The sequence below is a fragment of the Solea solea genome, chromosome 8, assembly GCF_958295425.1.
Source record: "Solea solea chromosome 8, fSolSol10.1, whole genome shotgun sequence".
In the NCBI taxonomy this organism is placed as follows: Eukaryota; Metazoa; Chordata; class Actinopteri; order Pleuronectiformes; family Soleidae; genus Solea; species Solea solea.
In genome coordinates, this window is record NC_081141.1 from 29,568,001 (window position 1) to 29,592,841 (window position 24,841).

Consider the following 24,841-nt stretch of genomic DNA (forward strand, 5'->3'; position numbering starts at 1 on the left):
AACTCATTTGTTTCTGTTGTTGTTGTTGTACAAATGGAGCACACCACAGATGGATTTCCCTCTCCTCATCTTTTCTGGCGCTGATTCTTGGCTCAGTTTGGCATTTTTTCCAGTGCCCGCATCACTGGTGGTGCCTGAGGTTTCTCAGGAGGTGCAACTTCTCCACGATGGCACATCCATAATACGCGTCAGAACGTTTGCTGTGTGCAAAGCATTGAGAAGATACCAGGAGACAGACCAGTACAGCAGCGCAGGACCACGATCTGAGGGCCCAATCCACCTGGCCCCGCCCATTCCCCCAGACCTGAATCCAACCGAGCACCTCTTGGACATCATGTATCGTAATATATATTTTCATTAACAGGAATATTATTCATGAAGATCTGGGATGTGTGGTTCAAGTGTTCCCTTTATTTTTTATGAGCGCTGCTGAACTCCAGAATGTGTTTGTTAACTCATGTGACTGAAGAAGAAGAAGAAGAAGAAGAAAACCTGCGATAATGATGTGAATGTGTGAAGGACCTATTAATGAGCACCACTCACTCACACACACACACACAACTGTTTCTGCACATGTCATACACTGAGGTAAATTAAAGGAGCCGTTAGGAGAGCTTCTGCCTTAGGGGGCGCCACAGCGGCTCATCTGCTGCCATCTCTCCCTCTCTCCTACTTACTGCTGATATGACAAAATGTTAATAAACCAAAACAAAACTGGAACAAAATGAAAAGTGTAAATGACTTCAAAGTTTAAGAAGATTAAAAGTGTCAAGTAAAAGCTGCTTCTTTATGGTTCTCACAGCTTGTGTATGGAGGTGACAGCATGAAGTGGTGTTTTACGTCCTTTGATGCCCTTGCTTCAAATAATCATTTGCAGCAGGCTGTGCACTCACAAGTGAAGGGCTCCACTCTTTTTATTAGATTATAATCTTAATCAGAGTCTCATCCTCTCATCCTCTTCATTATACTTCCGTCATGCTGTCACCCACCCTCACCCTCCACAGTGTAGACTCACAGTAGCCCCTCGGTCCTGAATCCCTCTGGGTGTTTGTGGTTTCTCTGTGCAGACGATGCTCTCCTTCACATAGACCACATAGAACCATAGACCACTTTTTCATGGCACAATAAATATTGAAATACTGAAACAATTAGTCAATGAATTGATCGTCGAAATAGTGACAACTGTTCTGATCAGTTTTCAGCTTCTTGAATGTGAATATTTTCTACTTTCTTTGGTCCATAAAACAAACAGAATCATTTTCAGGTTTGACGAACACTGATCTCAGCGTTTTCTGACATTTTATGGAGAAAAGAATCAACAGCACTGCACCAATGTGACTATGTCATTATGATTGTTGTTTTTTATTTATTTAATAGTAACAAAGATTTTCCGGTGACTCGGCAGATGTTTTGTTGTCGTGGTTTCAGACGCACTTGTGTTTGCAAAGTGACCGTCACACGTGTGTTACTGTGTTTATACAGCCTCAGGCAGCACGACACACACAGACACACACACACACACACACAGACACACAGTACGTCCTCCAGGACTGATTTTCCCTTTGCTCTTCTTCAGGTCTGGAGAGTTCAGCGTGCGCGGCGCTGACCCTCAGCTCTTCTCGCAGACAGAAAGCGTGCAGGTTCAGGTCGTGTCGCTGCAGGTGAGTTCCTCTTCTCGTCCTCTTCCTCACGTCTCATCTTCACGTTGATTTTAGAGGGAGGATCTTCTTCCTGAGCTCCTCCCACCAAATCGAGTTCTCTTTCAGATCCCTTCATTGACCTCATCATGAAATGTTATTATGGAATTATTGATTCCTGAATAAATGTTGCGGTAAAAAAACAAACAAACAGCGTCTGACGTAGACTTAGACTGACATAGACTTAGACTGACGTAGACTTAGATTGACGTAGACTTAGACTGACGTAGACTTAGACTGACGTAGACGTAGACCGACAAAAACTTACGTAGACATAAGGCGAGTGTGTGGTTGGTTGTGAGCAGCAGGGGGCGCTCACAGCAGTCAGTCAGTCAGTCACATGACCACACAGGTTAAAGCTCCTGTAAAGAGAGGAGAAGCTGTAACGAGCTAAATCCACCTTCAGCTCGTCTAATCTTCTCTCAGGTGTGTTCAGTCTCTCATGAGCCATAAATGTACGGTTGTTCTGTGTGATGTTGTCATTTTCTCTTCTTCTTCTTCACCTCCAGCCTCCGACGGTCTCGACTCTCGCTCCGTTAACTGTGGACGGCCGCGGCGCCGCGGCGACCATCACCAAGTCGGTGCTCCGCGTGGACGATGCCGACAACCCGGCCGACGTCCTGATCATGGTCCTCGAGCCTCCGCGCCACGGCCGCCTGTCCCGTCTCCAAGGCGACCGAGCACTCGGCCGGTTCAAGCTGGAGGAGCTGTCGCGGGAGCAGATCCGGTACGTTCACGACGGCTCGCAGGAGACGCACGACCGGACGACGCTGCAGGTCAACGACGGTCACAGCTACAGGAACGTCCTCCTCCACATCCACGTCACTCACAAGGTAGGACGCGTGCAGGGGGCGGAGCCTAACTCAGCACCTCTAATGGTGAGATTGTGTCATGGAACTCTCTCTGCCACTTCCTGCTTCTCCTTCGGTTTATGAATATGCGTTATGTGGGTGGAGCCTTTATTTATTTATTATTTTTTTTAATTTACATTTTAAACCACTATATAACAAAGAGTTAATAGTGGCACTATTATCTCTGTTAATACTGTGTTTTCCAGCGTATTTTCCCCCGATGATATTTCCTTCCTCATTGGCTTCACGATTTGTTTTTATATGTAGTTAAGGTTGAATCACCACGGCGACCATGTTTCTGTTTTAAGTGCAGTTAAGGTTGAATCACCATGGCCACCATGTTTGTGAGACTGAATTAGAATGAGTAGCAGGATGGATGCTGTCCCTCAGCGTGTCTCCTGTGGACAGTGACAGTGAGCTGATGTTTTATGGATGACACAGACTCAGTCTGTTTCAGATCTGCTGACTCACGGCCTCTAAACTTCTCTAATGACACAGTGTTTGTTCTGGTGTGTCACTCATCACCATCTCCTGCCGTGCACAGTCAAGAGATTAAAGAACACAAAGATTATATTTATTCATTGTTTACTCTTAGCTCACCTGTCCTTAGCCCCTCCCATCAGACGAGCACAGACAGGTATTCTACGATTCAGACTTTTCCTTGTGTAAACTCAAGTTTGTAAAGCACTCACTCTCCCACACCAAAGTCCACAGAGAACATCAGTGATTTTAACATGACAGCACACAGACCACACGAGGTTTGGTGTGGGAGAGTGAGTGCTTCACAAAGTCATTCTAACAGTGAGATGAAGACGTGGACATCAGATATGTCCTCGTTCAGATATATTAGACTGGTAAATAAATAAAGACGTGGACATCAGATATGTCCTCGTTCAGATATCTAGATTTTATGAGCTGAGTGTTTGTTAAAGTGGCTCAAATCTATTTTGGCAGCCATGTTTTCACTGAGTGTGTTCCTGACCCAAGCTTGACTCCAGATTATGACAGATTATGACCTCACCTGAAATGACAATAGACTGTGTGATTCTGTGTGATGGGATTCTGTGTGTTCCAGGCTGCTGAGTCTCCTGTGGGCCGCTCTGTGCCCGTTACCTGGGTCAAAGAAGGTGGAACGGTGAAGCTGGATAAAAAACACCTGCAGGCTGATTTCAGAGGCGTGGCCACTGACGACATCGTCTACACCATCCTGACGTCAGACGCAGAACCTAAGTTTGGTACGATGACACTCAGACACTCACACTCATGATGATGACGAAGATGATGATGATGATGATGATGATGAACGTGTGCAGGTGACGTGGTGCTGCTGTCCATGCCGGCCGACGGTCCTCCTGAAGGCTGGCGTCCCGCGCTCATGGACGACAGAGGCTTCACCAGCACCTCGTCTTTCACTCAGCGGGACGTCGACGACGGCTCAGTCTGGTATCGACACTTCGGCCGCGGAACCGACAGCGACTCCTTCCAGTTCCAGGTCTGTCATTGATCCAGTTCTTAATGAGTTCAGTGAAATGATGATCGTTCAGTTTGAATGATTTCTTTGTTTTTATGGAGCGAAGAAAGCTGAAAATATTCACATGTTAGAAGCTGAAAACCTGATTTGAATGATCACATCCACGATGGTGTAGTAGATGTTTTTAAAGATGTGTCACTCAGGTCACAAACTCTTCTTCATTAACGTTAATATCACGTCTAATAATCATGTTAATCACTGAAATACAGTGAGAAGGTTTTCTCTTCATTTAAAATCAAATATTATATCTTTGTTGTCATTGCAGAGACAAGCTTTTTCTTCAGCTGCTTAGAACAATATGACAAATGAAATAAATACTAAACACATGTTTCTGATCAGTCATTTAAAACCTCAGTGCAGAGGTTTCACTCTGGTGTCACATGATCTCTGACCACACATCCAAAGCAACAAAAAGTGTTCAGTAACACAGTTTGTTAAATTCAAGTGTCGCAGCGTCATTTTAGACAAGAAGACTGAGAAGAAGACTTCATTTTAAATTCTAATTTAATCTAATTCTAATTTATATCCCTCAGAAAACTTTGGAAACTTTTCCAAAAGAAAAGATTGAAAGTGTCAGCGTCACGCTCGTGTTTACTGTGTCTGACACGTTCACGTGTCTGCCTGTGAACGCCTCGTCCAGACACGTGAACTCTGCAGTGTCTGGTTAGGAAAGTAGTGAAAGTGGCCAGGTTGCCTAGCAACAGCCTTTGTAAGCAGAAGAACAAACTCTCCAGAGAGCGATTAGAACTATAAAGTAACAGACGTGTGTGTGTGTGTGTGTGTGTGTGCGCTCCTCTCATGCTCTTCATATTATTATCAGTCACAGAGCTGAGAAAGTCATTGAGGAGTGATCAGCTGATCAGTGAGTGACAGTGATTGATGAGCAGCTTCACTGCAGCAGCAGCAGCAGCTTCTGTCCTGAGGACAGCTGAGTTTCAAGGTCATTGTGTCCTCAAGCCCCGCCCACTTCAGTCACACTACCTGTCACTTGACACTTGACTTTTTTTACATTACATGTCATTTAGCATACGCTTTTATCCAAAGCGACTTAAAATAAGTGCATTTAAACATTTGGGTACAAACAAGAGCTAGAAGTAAGTAAGAGCTTCAAGTAAGACAAACTATGAAGTGCTAGTCATAAGTGCGATGTATAAGTTTTTTGTTTTTTGTTTTTTTCGTCGTCTTAGTCGAGGTAGAGTCGGAAGAATTGGTTTTTAGTCGGCGGCGGAAGATGTGGAGGCTTTCCGCTGTCCGGATGTCAATGGGGAGCTCGTTCCACCATTTGGGAGCGAGGACAGTGAACAGTCTGGAGTTCTGTGAACGCCTCTGCGATCCTCTCAGTGAGGGGGCAGCGAGCCGGTTTGATCATGTCCTGGATGTAGGCTGGACCGGATCCGTTTGTAGCACGGAACGCAAGCACTAGCGTCTTGAAGCGGATGCGAGCAGCTACAGGAAGCCAGTGAAGGGAGCGGAGGAGCGGTGTAGTGTGGGAGAATTTTGGTAAGTTGAAGACCAGTCGAGCTGCTGCATTCTGGATGAGTTGCAGAGGTGGCACAGGCAGGGAGACCAGCCAGGAGGGGGTTGCAGTAGTCCAAGTGTGAGATGACAAGAGCCTAGACCAGATCCTGTGCCGCCTTCTGGGTTAGAAGAGGCCGTATCCTTCTGATGTTGTACAACATGTATCTGCAAGATCGAGCTGTTGCAGCAATGTTGGCAGTGAGGGAGAGATGGTCATCAAGTGTCACACCCAGGTTCCTTGCGGTATGAGAAGGAGTTACCACAGAGTTGTCGAGGGTGATGGTTAGATCTGTGGTGGGAGAGCCCTTTCCTGGGAGAAAAAGAAACTCAGTCTTGTTGAGATTGAGTTTCAGGTGATGGTCAGACATCCACTGAGAGATGTCAATCAGACAAGCGGAGATCCATTCTGCTACATGTGTGTCGGAGCTGGGAAAAGAGAGAATGAGTTGGGTGTCATCGGCGTAGCTGTGATAGGAAAAACCATGAGAGAGAATAACAGAACCAAGAGAGTTGGTGTACAGAGCGAAGAGGAGAGGGCCCAAGACAGAACCCTGAGGGACTCCAGTAGCTAGAGGACAGGGTTCCCGACACAGATCCTCTCCAGGTTACTCTGTATGTTCGGTTTTGAAGATAGGACGAGAGTAGGGTAAGTGCAGATCCTGAGACACCTAGTTCTTGAAGGGAGGAAGAAAAGATCTGGTGGTTAACTGTGTCAAACGCTGCAGAAAGGTCCAAGAGGATGAGCACAGAGGAGTGCTTTTTTTGTCTCGACTTGGACTCGAGGACAGTTTTCAGGGTTCCCACAGGTCCTTGAAATCCTTGAAAGTTTGTGAATCTGAAAAAAGACTGTCACACACGACCATTCTTCTGATTTTGCTGCTGCTGCTGTGACAGAGTTTTGTGTAAGTGTGACTTTGGTTCTGCAGGTTTCCACAGATGCAGCTCCAGTCGTACGAGGAGACGTCCAGACCTTCACCATCGGAGTCCTGCCTCAGATCCCAGGGTTCCCTCAGCTGGACCCAGACTCTGACCTCCAGATCACAGTGAGCTGTTGTGCCCCCCCAACCCCCCCACCCCACCCCAGTCCCTGTTACCTGCAGCCCATAAAGTCTCTTCACACGCCCCTCGATTTGTAGTTTGTGGTTTGTTTAAGGGTGTTGTAACTCCTGTTTTACCCCTGTTCTCAAGTCTCTCTCTCTGTGTGTGTGTGTGTGTGCATGCGTCTGTGTGTGGGTTGTGCGTGTCTGTGTGTGTGTGTGTGTGTGTGTGTGTGTGTGCGTGTGTGTGTAGGCTCTGGAGGATCGTGTGACAGAAATAACACCGTCAGCTCTGTCCTTCATCGACTCTGACACTCCCAGTGAGAAGCTCATCTACAACATCACCAAACCACTGCCACCAGGACAAGGTCTCACACACACACACACACACACATGCACACATTAGATTATTATCCCTTGTTATTTGATGACTTGGGTGAATGTTGTGGTTGTGTGAGATTGTGCGTTCTGCTGAGGGTAAAACACGACATCACGACGTCTTTAATGACTTTGTCTCTGTGCTTGGGTGAAAGCACCTCCCTCTTCTTCAGTGTCACGAGCTGCTGAGATGAACTTGTGTGTGTTGTTTGTTTTCAGGGGCGATTGAACACCGCGACAGAGCGTACGCTCCGGCCGTCCACTTCACTCAGGACGACGTCGACAGCGGGAAGATCATCTACCGGCCGCCGGCGGCGCCGTCACACCTGCAGGAACTCTACCAGTACTCCTTCATCGGTGAGAGGTTGTTGTATTAAAGCTCTTTAGTTTCCTGGAGAGTGAAAATCCAACATGATTCATGTCAAACAGCAGCTGAAGCTTTGGTTTAAATATACACAGACATCTTCAAACTTCAGTCCAGAGTCATTAGTGAGTTCTGTAAACGTTCGTCGTGATGACTCTGTGAATAGAAAAGTGGAGCAATGGTGTCTTTACGTGTCTGTCACCATTTTTAAACGTCTTCTTCTTTTCTGTCTCTCACAGGTTTGCCTGAGTCGCTCAGTGTTTACTTCACAGGTGAAATCTTCCTCTACACTCTCCATCTTTCTTTCATCCCTGCCCTTCTCTTTTTGATCATTTCTGCATTGTAACCCTTTCCCCTGTTGTGTGTGTTTGTGTGTGTGTGTGTGTGTCTCAGTGTCAGACGGTGAACACACCACTCCAGAGCTGGACTTTGCCGTCCTGCTGCTGTCGAACCACCAGCAGCCACCAGTGTTTCAGGTCCTGGACCCTCTGCTGGAGGTCAGCCTGGGAGGACAGGCCGCCATCGGTAACACACACACTCACACACACACACACACACAGACACACACGTCTGCAAAATGCACTATATTAATATTCATTTTAAAGACAGGACAGATGGTTAATTCTCTTCTCCTACTTTATCTTTCTAAACCCTCTTTGTGTGTGTGTGTGTGGTGTGTGCGTGGTGTGTGCGTGTGTGTGTGCAGGCGGTCAGCAGCTGGCAGTCAGTGACGCTGACACGGCTCCAGATGAGCTGGAGTTTGAGCTGGTGGAAGCTCCTGTCCACGGAGAACTGATCAAGACTCACGGCAGCACACACACACACACCAGCATGAACAACGGTAAGTCTCTTACACACACACACACACACACACACACACACAAACACAAAGACTAACCCAGCTGGATCATGTTGTTAAATCTCCTCAGGTGACGTTTTCACCTTCAGTGACATCACTCGGAACGTTCTGCTGTACCAACACGCCGGCCTCTCCGCCCAAGACGACTCCCTCACCTTCTCAGTCAGTGACGGCATCTCCATGGCGACCACGGTGGTGCAGGTGGCGGTGCTGGGCGCCGGGGGCGACGGGCCGCGGCGTGACCCCGCGGCCTCGCTGTCACTGGAAGTGGGCGAGAAAAGCAGCACGGTGATCAGACAGTCACACCTGGCGTACACGGTGGGTGAGCGGTTCTCCTTCACTTCACGCACAAACACCTGGGCCTCAGTGGACGACTGAGCGCTTCTGTTCTGACCGTCACAGGACGACACGTCCGCCGACGACCAGGTCCGGATCCAGCTGGTGTCGGTGCCCATGTACGGCATCCTGACCAGGAGTCAGTCTCAGCAGGAGCACCAGGAGCTGAGGGAGTACTCCTCCTTCACCATGGAGGACGTGAACAAGCACAGGATCAGGTTTGTTCAACCCACAGGAGACAGGAGGGGGCGCTGTCGACAACACAACTCAGTCTGTAAACCACTCACTCTCACACACCAAAGTCCAGAGAGAAAAGCAGGGATTTTAGCTGCTGCTCCTCTGCTGCCTCGTGTGGTCACTTTGTGTCACTGACTTTACTCTGAATGAAATATTTTAAAAGCTGAATTTACAAAATAAGACGTTTGAACTTAGTGATGGAGGCAGCAGTGTGTGTGTGTGTGTGTGTGTGTGTGTGTGTGTGTGTGTGTGCAGCAGCAGCAGCAGCACACAGGCAGAAAATGCTCTGGGTCTTTTTATCAGATGAACCAGATTATCATCATTATTATTATTATTATTATTATTATTATCTCGTCGTCACAGAAAAGCAGCCTTGTTATCTCTTAGTAATGCATTAATCTATGATGTTATCATGAGATGAATGCATTAATTTAGATGTTCTCATGAGATGAATGCATTAATCTATGATGTTATCATGAGATTAAAGGCTGTTATCCGGGATAATGACATGATTGTGTGATCTTGAGATATCACAATAAAATCATTTACTAGCAAACATGAAAAGTCTGATTGATGATGAAGAGTGAGGATGAGGAGTTAAACCTGAGTATGATTGTACCTGCAGGAGTTAACGAGGCTCCCTGTGGTGAATTCTAAATGTTCACACGTTCATTTCCATAACAGAGCCTGTGATGAGCATGAGCACAGGACACTCAGCGGGAATGTTGGAATGAAAGAATGAACAGGGATTAGAGCAGATTATACACCGATAGTCAAATGAGCAGCTGTTGCTGTTGAGACACATGGACGCTTGTTTTCATTCAAAGTAAAGTTTCAAGATTCAGAGACGTGTGTGTCGACAGGTACGTCACCTCGCTGGAGACGGGCAGTCAGCCAATCACGGACATCTTCCACTTTGTCGTCTACGACGGAGACAACAATCGCCTTGACAACCAGATGTGCACCATCACCATCACGTCCACGCCCAGACTGCCCCCGGTGGTCACAGTGCGCAGTGGCATCAAGGTAAACACACACACACACACACACACAAGCTGAAGAGACAAAATAAGACATTTGAACTCAGTGATGGAGGCAGTAGTGTGCGCGTGTGTGCGTGCGTGTGCATGTGTGTGTTTCCGGTGAAACATGTATAATATATATACATGTTTTTATATGTATATATATATATATATATATATATATATACACACAAACCTTGTACTTCAGCTGTTTCCATGGTCACGTTGAGAGAAAATATCTCAGGTTTTTGAGATGAACTGTGTTTGACACATCATTAAAACTATCAACCTATCAAACGTCCACTTTGATCAGGAGATCCTCATGGTGTTGTGTTCTACATCAATCTACAGTGTATGCAGGGTGTTCAGTCACAGCACGAGCACAGCTGTGTTCAGACCATGTTTCAATAAGTGAAATGGAGCGAATGACTGCTGTAAACACTCAGGTTTGTTTTCTAACCCTGTGACAAAGGTCTCAGAATGAGAAGCTTTGTGAGTGAGTCGTCCACGATGAATGATACAATGACTGTGTGGTGTCGTTCATGCTCAGTGAACACGTGTGGTCACAGCTGATGAAGGTCACACTGACACTCTTCAGTCGCAGCACGAGCAAAAATAAATGACTTGGCCAGATTCCCCCGGTGGTTCCGTCTGGTAACAGCTCCATTTGTTCTGGGAAATGAAAAAGAAACATAATCACGCTGGAAGTTACTGAAAGAGAACAAACCTCACGACTCATGAAATAATTCAGCTGCTTCAAACTTTTCCTCGTGGGCTTTGAAACACAGCAGAGAAATGAAAAGACAAAACAAACAAACAAACGCTGATGTTTTCACTCTGACAGGATTAATCACAGCATATGTTTGTTTCTTTTTACAATCTGTACACGAGCGTCTGTCCTCACGTCCTCAGGAGACAGATCTGTCCTTCACAAGGTCCAACATCACGTCTTCAGAAAACAGGGATTTCATTTACAGGATGGACAGAGAAACTGATCAGATTAGAGATTAGAGATTATAAACACTTGAAGGTGTAATTTCCAGGTGGAAGCTGAACACGTTTCCATCACGACCTGGAAAAATAATCCAGAGAGGGGAAAAAAGACCTCAGTGCAGCTCTGGAAGCAGACCTTCTGCTCACTCACTCGTGTCTTCACGTAAAGAAATGTTGAAGACATCCGTCACTTTCTCTGTTTCTCTGTCTTCCACGTGCAGGTCCAGGAAGGCGGTCGCGTGCAGCTGTCGACCAATCACATCATCGTGTCAGACCTGGACACGCCCAGGAAGGACCTGCTGGTCTGGCTGGTCACGCCTCCCAAATATGGCTTCATCGAAAACACCAGGAGGGGTGAGGGAGAGGGTGAGGGAGAGGCTATCGTGTTTCCTCTGTGGTTAATGACAGCTGTAAAGACGCTGCTCACCGAGCGTTTAACGCTTATTATGACTCAACATCCGAGGAAAGCAGGCAATTAAAGATGAAAGCAACAACATTAATCTGCAGCAAGTCAAACTAATTGGGACGTGGCCCGGGGCAACAGAGTTTGAGCTGCAGAAAACTTGGTTTGTTGTCGTTAAATAGACAAATGAAAGGTTTGTTAACGTGTGTCTAGTCATGTTAATACAGTACACTGGTCAGAGTGGGTTTACATTATTAATTATGGACTGGAAACATGTTTGAACTTCTGTGATTGATCATAATGAAGTCAAACTGTTTTTAACTTTGATCACATCTACATACAGTAGTGAGGGAGTCATGTGACTTTACTTAGTGATTAGGATTCAGGAAACACACACACACACACACACAGGGCTCAGCGTACACTCATCCATCATGTGCGACGTTGACTCTCTCTCTCTCTCTCTCTCTCTCTCTCTCTGACACTCTCTCTCTCTCTTTCTGACACTCTCTCTCTCTCTCTCTCTCTCTGACACTCTCTCTCTCTGGCTCTGACACTCTCTCTCTCTGGCTCTGACACTCTCTCTCTCTCTCTCTGACACTCTCTCTCTCTGGCTCTGACACTCTCTCTCTCTCTCTCTGACACTCTCTCTCTCTCTCTCTGACACTCTCTCTCTCTCTCTCTGACACTCTCTCTCTCTCTCTCTCTGACACTCTCTCTCTCTGGCTCTATCTCAGAGATTTTAAATGATGATTCCTTCTCTTCATCATCATCATCATCTCATGAATGCAGATGATGATGATGATGATGATGATGATGATGAAGCTTCAGCTGCTGTTTCCAGACGGTCAGACTTTGAGCTCAGAGCGATGGTGTTTGTGTGTTTTACTGTCAGACAGTGTGAGTCTGTGTCACAGTAACGTGCTGCGATCACAGGACAGTTTATGTGCTTTGAATCTGACTCCTGCCTGCCGTCTCCCTGTCGTCCACCAGGAGGCTCCATTGGCGGCTCGCGGGTCATCACACCCGACGTCCCTTTCACGGTGGACGACCTGACGTCCGACCACATCTTCTACGTCCAGGACAGCGAACGCGAAACCACGGCCGAGCGCGATGTTTTCAGCTTCTACGTCAGTGACGGACACAGTCAGACTGAAGCGTTTAACGTGGAGATAGACATTCAGGTAAACTATGATCACGTCTTTATCTCACTGTGAGACTTTCACTCTCTCACACACTGATGCATTTGGTTTTTCACAGTTGAGATGATAAATCAGGCTGATATTTGACATTTATTATTTATTAACCTGCTCATTTTTATAAAGTACACATGTTTGTCCTCAAGAATGTGTTTTTTATGTGTATAATATTTAGTTTACAAGTTATGTGTATATAACTGCACCCCAGACATAACATGTAGACTGGAGAGACAGATTATTAGTTTTGTTCAGTTTGTTATGGACCAAAAAAATGAGTGTGCGTGCGTGCGTGCGTGTGTGTGTGTGTGTGTGTGTGTGTGTGCGTGCGTGCAGCAGAGTAAAGAGGACAGACAGCCCGTGGTGTCAGTCAGCAGCATCCATGTGGAGGAAAACTCTGGCGTCGTCATCACCAACTCATCGCTCAGTGTTTCCGACCAGGACACGCCAGAGAACCAGATCCTGTTCACCATCGTCAGGGTCCCTTCATACGGTCAGTATATCAACACACACACACACACACAGTCATCAGAGAGAGAATTTCACTGCTTTATTTTGGCTTTCATAGATTCTTGAACTCATAAACTCTTCAGATGAATTTTATTTCTATTGTGTGATAAAGTGTCTGAATGGACTTCACACATTAAAACTGAGACTTTTATAGAGAGAAAGAGAAAGTCTGTTGTTGCGTGGACAAAATGTTTGTCTGGCATCTCTCCTCACAGAGTGAGCCTCTGTGTCTCAGCAGCAGGGGGCGCTCTGTGCTGTCTCTGTGTCTTTACAACCCTTTAATGTGTGTGTGTGTGGGGTCTCTTTATACTCCAGCATTTAAAGTGAGATCTCATTTAATCCTGCCCTTTGATTGAAGTCATTCTAATTTAGTGGAATTTAAAAGGTCTCATTAGTTTCCACAGAGATTTCTCTGTTTGAAAAGTCAAGAGATAATTATCTCACACACACACACACACACACACACACACACTCTTCAGAATCAGAGATGAATGAGTGTGTTCTCCCACAGGAAAAGTGCGCAGACGACAGTTCTACTCTCAGCCTCTGGAGAACGGCCGCGTCCTGACTCAGGGCTCCACCTTCACCTACCAGGACGTCCTGGACAAGCTGCTGGTCTACACGCCGGAGCTGGTCAGCGGCGGCACCGACGAGATGGGCTTCACCCTCACCGACGGCATCCACACACACACCGGACGCCTGGAGTTCACCATGGACGTCAGGAGGAGCGAGGGTCCCAGAATGACGGTCAACAGAGGACTGCAGCTCCCGGCAGGTGAGAGGAGGTCTTTAAGGGACAGTTCAGGGTTCAACTTGAGTCTAACAGTGAGACAAAGACGTTGACGTCATGAACTCAGTCTGTTGTTAAATGACTAAACCAAACTCTTATTCAGCTGTAACTATGTGAAACACAGAGAAACAGTGTTTTTCTGATGATCGCAGGATCTCGGTCTAAGATCACGGAGCAGAACCTGAAGGGAACAGACCTGGACTCGGACTCTCTGAAGCTCCGCTATGTTCTCACCAAAGATCCACCTGCAGGGAGAGTGCAGCTCAGCAGGAGCACACGCCTGGACCAGGTTTCTGTTCAAGGTCCAGTTCACAGCTTCACACAGGACGACGTCAACAAAGGTTCCACTGATTACACTCATCAGTGACACTGTGAACAGCAGCGCCCTCTATCTGTCACATGATGTAAAGCTGTGTGTGTGTGTGTAGGTCTGCTGCAGTACAGTCATGATAAAGGGGAAAAAGGAGGAAGTCTGTTTTTCAAGTTCAACCTCGTGGATCCAGAGGGAAACAAACTGATCGACCAGTCTTTCTTCATCAGTGTGCTGGGTGAGGCAAATACTCCTCTTCCTCTTCTTCCTCATTTTCCTTCTCCATTTCCTCCTCCTTTTCTCTCTTCTGGAAAGCAGTATTGATTGGTTGGTTGATTGATTGATTGATTGATTGGTTGGTTGATTGATTGATTGATTGACTGACTGAGTGCAGCTCTCAGACGCTCGTTCACGTCTTTACTTGATGACATTAATCTTGTCGTCTGTTGAATCGTGAACACACACTCAGTGAGCGGTTACAGCTGCTGTTTACACACACACACACACACACACACACACACACACGAGACTAAATCACTCTTTCATCAGGTCCACACATGTCTCTGCACTGTTTATTATTCTCATGTATAAAAAGGAGAATAGAGACAGTGTGGAGTGAAATGAAGAGGTTTGATATAGAAATTGATATATTTGAAATAACCTCTGAATGTTTGTGGATCATCAGAGATCACACGCTCTGCAGACCGTGTTTATGTTCAAATGTAGACCACAAAGTGTGTGCATTTAAACAAAGGACACAGTTTGATCTTACTGGACAAACTTTATATACAATGTTTATAGAACAGAGACAGAGACACAGAGACAGACAGAGAGCAGAAATACGATTGTTGTGAAGTTGTAAGTTGAGACAGTTGTGAGTGAGTGAGTGAGTGAGTGATGAAAAGGACAACAGTTTGTCTCTGATCTGCATCAGCTGATAGATTTGCTGTGGCCCTCAGTTGAACATGGTCCTGATTGTGTGTTATTATCCTGCTGAACTTGTCTCTTCATATCTCCTTCAGCCTCGTGTCCTCATGTCCTCGTGTCCTCGCCTGTTGTGCTGCGATCACTCTTTCCCTCCTGATACTGCCACACTTTTTATCTGGTGTTGTTTCCTCAGCTCGTCTTATCTTCTCTCTGCACATCAGACTCACCTTCCTTCACTCTGTCACAATGATGAACCGACTCTTCGCACCTTTTTATCTCCTCTGACCTTCATCCTCTCTCCTGCAGAGGATCGTCTTCCTCCGTCTGTGGTGGTGAACAAAGGTCTGGTGCTCGATGAGAACACGGTGAAGAAGCTGACCACGCTGCAGCTGTCGGCCAGCGACCAGGACAGCGAGCCCGCGGAGCTCATTTACCGCATCACCAAGCAGACGAGCCTCGGTCACCTGGAGCACGTGGCCAACCCAGGTGAGGGGGGAGGTCAAAGGTCACACTGGCTAACATTTGTAAATGTTTCTACAGAAGGTTTTAGACATTTAGCAAAAAAACACGTCTTTATCTCACTGAAGCTGAGGTTTGTAAAGCACACACACACACACTCACACACTCACACACACACACACTCACACACTCACACACACAGACACACACATTGTTACAGTGAACGACAACGATGTTTCCAGCTGGGTTCATAATCTGCAGAGGCTTCACAGTCTCTTCTGTCTCTGTGTCTCTTCTGTCTCTGTGTCTCTTCTGTCTCTTCTGTCTCTGTGTCTCTTCTGTCTTTGTGTCTCTTCTGTCTCTGTGTCTCTTCTGTCTCTGCGTCTCAGGCACCAGGATCAGCACGTTCACTCAGGCCGACCTGGCCTCGCGCAGCGTCCACTACATTCACACCAGTGAAGAAGAGAAACACGCCGACCAGTTTTCCTTCACCGTGTCCGATGGAACAAACGAGGTGAACGACAGTGAAAATAACACCAAAGTCCTCTGCTGCCTCGTGTGGTCACTGAATCTGAACAAAAGATTTCAAACAGTGAAGTGACAAAATGAGACATGTGTTGTGTGTGTGTGTGTGTGTGTGTGTGTTCAGGTGGCTCAGACCTTCTACATCACCATCAAACCCGTGGACGACTCGCTGCCTCTGCTGCAGGTCCCTGGTATGAGAGTCCAGGAGGGCGTGAGGAAGACCATCACTGAGTTTGAGCTGAAGGCCACTGACGCAGACACAGAGGTATCACATGATCACAAGCATCTGTCGAAAACACACGGGTCCAGGGTCTCACTCCTCTGTGTTGAATTCAGGCCGACTCCCTGGTGTTCACCGTGGTCCAGGCTCCTCGTCACGGAACCTTGGAGCGCACCAACAACGGCCAACACTACAGACAGACCAGCAGCTTCACCATGGACGACGTCTACCAGAACCGCATCAGCTACAACCACGACGGGTCCAACTCCCTGAAGGACCGCTTCACCTTCACTGTGTCCGACACAACCAACCTGCTGTTCATGGTGGAGGAGGGAGGCAAAGAGGTGGGTGTCTGTCTGTCTGTCTGTCTGTCTGTCTGTGTGTGCCTGTCTGTCTCTGTGTCTGTGTCTGTGTGTGTGTCCGACACAACCAACCTGCTGTTCATGGTGGAGGAGGGAGGCAAAGAGGTGTGTGTCTGTCTGTGTGTGCCTGTCTGTCTGTCTGTGTGTGTGTCCGACACAAGCAACCTGCTGTTCATGGTGGAGGAGGGAGGCAAAGAGGTGTGTGTCTGTCTGTGTGTGCCTGCGTGTGTGTCTGTCTGGGTGTGTGTGTGTGTGTGTGTGTCTGTCTCTCTGTGTCTGTGCCTGTCTGTCTGTCTCTGTGTCTGTGTGTGTTCTAAAAGTTGGAAACCAGCAACCTTTTTTCGTAACCATGGCAACATGAGGAAACATTGGTTTGATTTTGGACATTTTATTGTGAAAGTCTGAAAACACGAGAACATCAGACATTCTTTTCAAAGTAAAAGTGTGAAAATAAAGACATGGACTCAGTATTGTGTGTATATTGAGTTTCACATTCATCAAACAGAGATTGACCAACATAACATACCATAATAGTCATCATCTGTGTAACGTGATGTTTTCTCTGTGTTTGTCCAGATCGTGACGGCCGCTCCTCAGAAGTTTAAGATGGACATTCTGCCGGTGGACGACGGGACGCCGAGGATCGTCACTAACCTGGGTCTGCAGTGGCTCGAGTACATGGACGACAAGGTAACCCTTGATCCACCATCAGTGTGAGTCACCTGCTCCCCCTGCTGGCTAAAAGACTTCATCACAATTAAACTCAGTTCCTACACAATATTTCATTTTACACACGACATACAAAATATTAATGATACTAAAAGAGTCTTTTTTAAAGAACCAAAACATTATCTCTGTGTTATTTGAGACCGACATGCTTTACAAACTAGAAAACTTAATTAAAGTCAAACTAGAACAAAATGTTTATTGTTTATTGAAACTATGTTTGAATTTCAATGACTTTTGAATGTCTGTTTTGAACATTTTAATCTTCATTTATGTGTGAAAACACTTCTTTAAATCCTTCACAACTTCTGAGACTTGAACTGTTGTTTCAGCTAGAAAACTGTAAAATATTAAACACTGACAAAACCATTGAAACAAACCAGACAAACATGAAAACATGTGTGTCAACAGTTTGGTAAAAGCGTCTGACATGACTTTATTTTCTGTGCCTCAAGGCCACAAACCTGATCAGTAAGAAGGAGCTGCTGACCGTGGATCCGGACACGGACGATGGTCAGCTGGTCTATGACATCACCACTGAGCCCACGCACGGTTTCCTGGAGAGTAAAATGAAACCTGGCAATGCCGTCACCACCTTCACACAAGGTGAACACGCTTGAATCCACTTTGATCCAGTTTTTCTCTCCTCGTGTTCGGCTCCAGGCTGCAGCAGAGATCATGTGACATGTTGAACCTCAACGCTCTTTCATGTGTTTTACTCTCAGACTGCAGACTTTCATTCATGTTGTGACGTCACTCGTAGAAACAGTTTACTGGAACTCTCCCTCATATCAGACAAAGAATTTGGTTTTTTTTACCAGACAAAGAATTTGGTTTTTTACCAAACAAAGAATTTGTTTTTTTTACCAAACAAAGAAATCCAACACAGTGAATATTCATATCATAGTTGCAGCTACGAGGTGCATTCAAGGAACCTGCTTTGAAGTCTTTTTATCTCTGACCTCTGACCTTGTTACTCTGCAGCTGACATCAACCTGGGTCTGATCCGCTACGTGCTTCATGAGGAGAACGTCCAGGAGACGATGGACACCTTCAAGTTCCTGGTGAAGGACAGTAAACCCAACGTGGTCAGAGACAACGTCTTCCACATTCAGTGGTCACTCATCAGCTTTGAGCACAAAAGGTCAGTTTGTCAGTGTCAGCCTCGTCTTCATGTTTGTCTCTAACGTTCACTTGGACTTACAGAGGAACTGAGTGGAATGATATGGTTGATGGTCACAGTGACCTTATTTTCGTATGAACACATGAAGGAAACATTCACTCTCCGTGACCTCACAAACATTAACGTCTCATCTCCTCAGACGTTCACGTGGACTCTAACGTGGATTCTTCAGATTTAACCCAAACCTCACACTCACACGACGTGACTTCCTCTGATCTTCCACAGCTACAACGTGAGCGAGAAGGCCGGCACGGTGGCGGTGACGGTGAAGCGAACGGGAAACCTCAACCAATACGCCGTCGTGCTGTGCCGCACCGAGCAGGGCAGTGCCACCTCCAGCAGCAGCGTGGGGTCGCACCCCGGTCAGCAAGACTACGTGGAGTACGCTGGACAGGTAACAATGTGTGACTGTTTGTTTCCTCTCATGCCTCCTCGCTGGCATTACCATGGGCACATGGCATCTCCATCACTCTGGACTCAAATACATGAATCAGTTCTGGTTGTCAAAGGTCAGGGTCTTTTTGCTGGGGTGAAACATCTCAGGAACATCATGAAGGTCTTTCTGATTTGGTACAAATGTTCACTTGGACTCACAGATGGACGGGATAGAAATGTGAGGTTGAAGGTCAACAGACAAGGCTAGTGCTAACTTACAAGAAAGTGTCTGATCTTTGAAGGCTTTCTTCAGATTTGGTACAAATGTTCACTTGGACTTGGACAGATGAAGGTCAAGAGAAAAGGCCACTGTGACCTTAAAGACAGCTTCTAATCTCAAAGGAATTTCTTTTGGTGTCCTTCTCCGTCTACAGGTCCAGTTTGACGAGCGCGAGGACACCAAGGTCTGCACCATCATTGTTAACGATGACAAAGTGTTTGAGGGAAGCGAGAGCTTCCGCGTGGAGCTGAGCATGCCTGTGTACGCGCTGCTGGGCGGGAACACCCGCGCCTCCGTCTACATCAACGACACCGAGGATGAGCCCACACTGCAGTTTGATCAGAAGATCTACCACGTGAACGAGAGCTCCGGGTTCATCCATGCCCCCGTCCAGAGGAAAGGTGAGGAGCACCGCGAACAACTGTCCATGTGCGGCCGCCACCGCGTGACCCGCACTGATGTTGTGGTGACGTTCTGGTTTCCTCCTCAGGTGACGTCTCCAGCACGGTGTCCGCTCTCTGCTACACCATCGCTAAGTCGGCGCAGGGCAGCAGCCTCCGCGCGCTGGAGTCCGGCTCCGACTACAAGAGCCGCGGCATGTCTGGCGACAGCCGCGTGGTCTTTGGCCCCGGCGTCAGCATGTCCACCTGCGACGTGAAGCTTGTCGACGACAGCGAGTACGAACTGTCTGAGGAGTTCCAGCTGGTGCTGTCAGACGCCTCCGATAACGCTCGCGTGGGTGACATCGCAACGGCCAAGGTCGTCATCGACGGACCCAACGACGCGTCGACGGTTTCTCTCGGGAACGCCACCTTCACGTTCAGTGAAGATGCAGGTACGAGAACTCGTTTTGAAACTGTACTCGATGTTTCAGACATTTTGACGAGTCATCTTCACATCTCTGTGTTTCAGGTACGATTGAAATCCCCGTGCTGCGTCACGGCAGCGATCTGTCCTCCCTGACGTCCGTGTGGTGCGCCACGCGACCCTCAGACCCGCCCTCGGCCAGTCCGGGCGTTGACTACATCCCCAGCTCCAAGAAGGTGGAGTTTAAACCCGGGAGAACAGAGGAGGTGAGGAGAGGACGTCACTCACGATACGTTTGTTCCCAACAACCACTGACTTGTTATTTCACAGACCTGCAGTTTGACCATCATGGACGATGTCCAGAACCCGTCCATCGAAGGACCCGAGTCCTTCGTGGTCTTCATCAGTTCACCTCAGGGGGCCGTCCTACAGGAACCGTACGAGGCTAACGTCGTCATCACTGACACCTTCCAGGACAGTACGTACACACACACACAGTTCCACTGAACAGGAAGTGTCTTTGTACCATAACTTCCTGTCACCGTGTCGTCCAGTTCCCAGCATGCAGTTTGAGAAGAGCTCGTACACTGTGAAGGAGAAAGACGGCGTCCTCCAGGTCCCTGTGGTCAGGAGCGGGGACCTGTCCTTCACGTCGTCCGTGCGCTGTTTCACTCGGACGATGTCGGCCATGGTGATGGACGACTTTGAGGAGCGACGCAACGCTGATGATTCACGCGTCACGTTCCTCAGAGGAGAGAAGGTGGAGTGTTCCGACAGAGTCACGCGCTGGTTGACGTTTTTGTCGTCACTTATTTGATCAATAAAGTTTTTGGGTTCCAGGTGAAAAACTGCACCGTCCATGTCAACGACGACTCCGTGTTCGAGCCTGAAGAGGAGTTCCAGGTGCATCTTGGGACGCCGTTAGGGGATCACTGGAGCGGCGCCATGGTGGGCGTGGCCGACATCGTCACCGTCACCATCACCAACGATGAAGACGGTGAGCAGAAGCTGGGACTGACTTCCTCGCCTGCAGGGGGCGGCGCTGTGACGCCGTTTCTTCTTCTCCTGTTTTTTTAAGCTCCCACCATCGAGTTCCAGCAGGCGTCGTTCCAGGTGAGAGAACCTCCAGGTCCTGACGGCGTCCAGGCCTTAAACATCAAGGTGATCCGGCGAGGAGATCTGGACCGGACTTCCAAGATCCGCTGCAGCACCCGGGACGGATCGGCTCAGTCTGGCGTCGACTACAACCCCAACAGCCGAGTGCTGAAATTCACACCTGGTCAGATTTTACCTGATTTCTCTCAGATCAGGGAAGACTTTGATCAATGATTGATGATTGATGATTGATGATTGATGGATTTATTGATTGATGTATGGATGGATTGATGATTGATGGATGGATGGATTGATGATTGATGGATGGATGGATTGATGATTGATGGATGGATGGATGGATGGATGGATTGATTGATTGATGATTGATGGATTTATTGATGATTGATGATCGATGGAGAAATTGATGATTGATGGGTGTATGGATTGATTGATTGATGATTGATGATTGATGGATTAATTGATTGATGATTGATTGATGGATTCATTGATGATTGATGGATGGATTGATGGATTGATTGATTGATGATGAATGGATTAATTGTTGATGGATGGATGGATTGATTGATTGATTGATGATTGATGGATTATTTGATTGATGATTGATTGATGGATGGATTGATGATTGATTGATGATTGATGGATGGATCGATTGATTGATTGATTGATTGATTGATTGATTGTTAATTGATGGATGGTTGGTTTCACAGGAATGGACCACATCCTCTTTAAAGTGGAGATTCTGTCCAATGAGGACCGCGAGTGGCATGAGTCGTTCTCATTGGTCCTCGGCCCTGACGACCCTGTGGAGGCGGTGCTGGGGGAGATCACCATAGCAACAGTGACCATTCTGGACCAGGAAGCTGCAGGCAGCCTCATCCTCCCGGCCCCGCCCATCGTAAGTCAACCACCAACTCGCCTTGTTTTTTTTATCTCCAATTTCCAACAAGAGAAAGTGGAACAGTGATTCTTCATTAGCTTGATTTACTTTGTTCAATGTGATCCACTTCTCCGCCTCCTGTGGTGATGCTCCTCCCTCTCCTTCTCAGGTGGTCTCACTCGCCGACTACGATCACGTCCAGGAAGTGACAAAGGAGGGCAGTAAGAAGACGCCCTCTCCTGGTTACCCGCTGGTCTGCGTCACGCCCTGCGACCCTCGCTACCCAAAACACTCTGTGATGAAGGAGCGCTGCGACGACGCCGGAATCAACCAGACGCAGGTTCACTTCTCGTGGGAAGTGGCGGCACCGACCGACACCAACGGCGCCCGCTCGCCGTTTGAGACGGTGACGGACACGACGCCGTTCACCGGCGTCAACCACATGGTGAGTGAAAACATCCAGCACCTGATGGGAGGAGCTACGTTCACTGCAGTCCATACAGAGGTCAGAGGTTAACTGACATCATTATCGTCCAGGTCCTCGACAGCATCTACTTCAGCCGCCGTTTCCACGTCCGCTGCGTGGCTCAGGCCCGGGACAAATCGGGTCACCTTGGAACGCCACTGAGGAGCAACATCGCCACCATCGGCACCGAGGGCGCCATCTGCCACACGCCTGTTACCACGGGAACCGCCAGAGGCTTCCAGGCTCAGTCCTTCATCGCCACGCTGAAATACCTGGACGTCAAACACAAGGAGCATCCGAACCGGTGAGACAGGGTTTAAAAAAGAACCTGAAGAAAAGTGTGTGAAGCGTTTTAATGTGAGAGTCTCTGCTTTCTCAGGATCCACATCTCAGTGCAGATTCCTCATCAGGATGGAATGCTCCCCCTAGTGTCCACCATGCCTCTGCACAACCTGCACTTCCTGCTGTCAGAGTCCATCTACAGACAACAGCACGTCTGCTCCAACCTGGTCACACTCAAAGACCTGCAGGGGCTCTCTGGTCTGTCACACACACACAGTCACACACACACAGTCACACACACACACACACACACACACACACACACACACACACACACACACACACAGTCTCACACACACTCAGTGTTGTTGGTGTTCTGGTTCCACAGAGTCTGGTTTCCTGGACGATGTTTCCTACGACAGCATCTCCCTAGGACCTGGTTTTGATCGTCCGTACCAGTTCAGCCCAAACCTCCGTGAGAAGAAGAGCATCCAACTGTACAAACACCTCAACCTCAAGAGCTGCATCTGGACCTTTGACGCCTACTACGACATGACGGAGCTCATCGACGTGTGCGGTGGCTCCGTCACAGCTGACTTCCAGGTACTGTCCTGATCCAGTCCGGTCCTGATCCAGTCCAGACCTTCTCTCTGTGTGAGACATGTGATCAAATCATTGGTGTCTTCCAGGTTCGAGACTCGGCTCAGTCCTTCCTGACGGTGCAGGTTCCTCTCTACGTGTCCTACATCTACGTGACAGCGCCGCGGGGCTGGGCATCTCTGGAGCATCACACTGAGATGGAGTTCTCGTTCTTCTACGACACCGTGCTGTGGAGGACAGGTCAGGACTCCTGCCAGCAAACATCTGACCCTTCATGTTCACTGTTGTGACCTGACCTTGTGTCTGCAGGGATCCAGACGGACAGCGTCCTCTCAGCCCGGCTGCAGATCATCCGGATCTACATCAGAGAAGACGGACGACTGGTGATCGAGTTCAAGACTCACGCCAAATTCCGAGGTCAGCTCACGAAAGAGACTGAGATGAGTCGTGCTGATGTGCAGTGTAGACTTGAATCCGTGTTTCCGTCCTTCAGGTCAGTTTGTCCCTGAACACCACACCCTGCCGGGACATAAGTCTCGTCTGATGGCGCCGGACCACCTCGGAGGAATCGAGTTTGACATGCAGCTGCTGTGGAGCGCTCAGACCTTTGACTCACCGTACCAGCTGTGGAGAGCCACCAGTTCTTACAGCAGGTCAGTACATCCAACCAGACCACAACCAGAACACAACCAGAACACAGCCAGACCACAGTCAGAACACAACCAGAACACAACCAGAACACGGTCAGACCACAGTCAGAACACAACCAGAGCACAACCAGAACACAGCCAGACCACAACCAGAACACAGCCAGACCACAGCCAGACCACAACCAGACCACAACCAGAACACAGCCAGACCACAGCCAGAACACAGCCAGACCACAACCACAACACAACCAGACCACAACCAGAACACAAACAGAACACAACCAGAGCACAACCAGGTGTTCCCAAATAAGCAAGTATGTACTTGCTTACTTGGGAAGTATATACTTGAGAAGTAGTATATACTTGCCAAGTACAGGAGTACACAAGTATGTGGTTGTTTCTCAATACTCAAGTATGCAAGTATGTATGTATTGTTCTGCTGTTTGAATGGTGGCTGGCGCCAAGTGCTGCAGCCTCATTAGCGCCACCTACGGTGTTGATAAATGAACATATGAAATACTTTTAATAAATGCATATATATGTTGTTATTATTTTCACATTTTAAATATTTAACTTCATTTATTAATTTATTTCTATTAAAATATACAACACAAATAATACTATGTGGAAAATAGATATATTACAGCATTGTAGAGTAGTATATATATATATATATATGACGTGTACAAATATATACTACTCTACATATCTAATATTTACATATTATATTTAAATACAGATACAATGACCGTGCGACTTTAATATAAATCTAAAATTCAAAGTTAAAATAAATAAAACATTAACAATATACAAACTTTCAGGTCAAAACGTTTCCATTAAAAACAAAATAACACGTCAACAACAAATCTATGGATCACACTGAGCATGTAATGACAGCGACGTCATGTCGTCAGGACAGGCCGAGGTCACGCTGCCCTCTGCTGGGCACAGTGA

At 47.4% G+C, this 24,841-nt stretch overlaps 1 protein-coding gene across 2 annotated transcripts in view; it reads left to right on the plus strand.

Moving 5' to 3' along the window:
* fras1 (Fraser extracellular matrix complex subunit 1) overlaps positions 1 to 24,841 on the plus strand; it is a 76,415-nt gene that overhangs the window by 46,941 nt on the left and 4,633 nt on the right. Inside the window, exons 22-63 of one of the 2 annotated variants that reach the window (XM_058636866.1) lie at positions 1,577 to 1,661; positions 2,207 to 2,530; positions 3,624 to 3,783; positions 3,862 to 4,040; positions 6,524 to 6,640; positions 6,888 to 7,002; positions 7,232 to 7,369; positions 7,616 to 7,648; positions 7,770 to 7,901; positions 8,083 to 8,217; positions 8,306 to 8,553; positions 8,638 to 8,789; positions 9,672 to 9,834; positions 11,045 to 11,189; positions 12,220 to 12,410; positions 12,762 to 12,915; positions 13,444 to 13,707; positions 13,875 to 14,063; positions 14,151 to 14,270; positions 15,266 to 15,445; positions 15,808 to 15,932; positions 16,068 to 16,208; positions 16,280 to 16,507; positions 17,102 to 17,215; positions 17,707 to 17,857; positions 18,236 to 18,395; positions 18,660 to 18,828; positions 19,244 to 19,490; positions 19,580 to 19,924; positions 20,002 to 20,162; positions 20,227 to 20,374; positions 20,451 to 20,656; positions 20,737 to 20,893; positions 20,975 to 21,175; positions 21,720 to 21,907; positions 22,059 to 22,334; positions 22,427 to 22,659; positions 22,735 to 22,895; positions 23,026 to 23,240; positions 23,327 to 23,477; positions 23,547 to 23,654; positions 23,731 to 23,890. In XM_058636866.1, the coding sequence (XP_058492849.1) occupies positions 1,577 to 1,661; positions 2,207 to 2,530; positions 3,624 to 3,783; positions 3,862 to 4,040; positions 6,524 to 6,640; positions 6,888 to 7,002; positions 7,232 to 7,369; positions 7,616 to 7,648; positions 7,770 to 7,901; positions 8,083 to 8,217; positions 8,306 to 8,553; positions 8,638 to 8,789; positions 9,672 to 9,834; positions 11,045 to 11,189; positions 12,220 to 12,410; positions 12,762 to 12,915; positions 13,444 to 13,707; positions 13,875 to 14,063; positions 14,151 to 14,270; positions 15,266 to 15,445; positions 15,808 to 15,932; positions 16,068 to 16,208; positions 16,280 to 16,507; positions 17,102 to 17,215; positions 17,707 to 17,857; positions 18,236 to 18,395; positions 18,660 to 18,828; positions 19,244 to 19,490; positions 19,580 to 19,924; positions 20,002 to 20,162; positions 20,227 to 20,374; positions 20,451 to 20,656; positions 20,737 to 20,893; positions 20,975 to 21,175; positions 21,720 to 21,907; positions 22,059 to 22,334; positions 22,427 to 22,659; positions 22,735 to 22,895; positions 23,026 to 23,240; positions 23,327 to 23,477; positions 23,547 to 23,654; positions 23,731 to 23,890 (7,269 nt within the window). Of the gene's footprint in view, positions 1 to 1,576; positions 1,662 to 2,206; positions 2,531 to 3,623; positions 3,784 to 3,861; positions 4,041 to 6,523; positions 6,641 to 6,887; positions 7,003 to 7,231; positions 7,370 to 7,615; positions 7,649 to 7,769; positions 7,902 to 8,082; positions 8,218 to 8,305; positions 8,554 to 8,637; positions 8,790 to 9,671; positions 9,835 to 11,044; positions 11,190 to 12,219; positions 12,411 to 12,758; positions 12,916 to 13,443; positions 13,708 to 13,874; positions 14,064 to 14,150; positions 14,271 to 15,265; positions 15,446 to 15,807; positions 15,933 to 16,067; positions 16,209 to 16,279; positions 16,508 to 17,101; positions 17,216 to 17,706; positions 17,858 to 18,235; positions 18,396 to 18,659; positions 18,829 to 19,243; positions 19,491 to 19,579; positions 19,925 to 20,001; positions 20,163 to 20,226; positions 20,375 to 20,450; positions 20,657 to 20,736; positions 20,894 to 20,974; positions 21,176 to 21,719; positions 21,908 to 22,058; positions 22,335 to 22,426; positions 22,660 to 22,734; positions 22,896 to 23,025; positions 23,241 to 23,326; positions 23,478 to 23,546; positions 23,655 to 23,730; positions 23,891 to 24,841 lie in introns of both variants that reach the window. The other variant, XM_058636867.1, reaches the window with a different exon arrangement.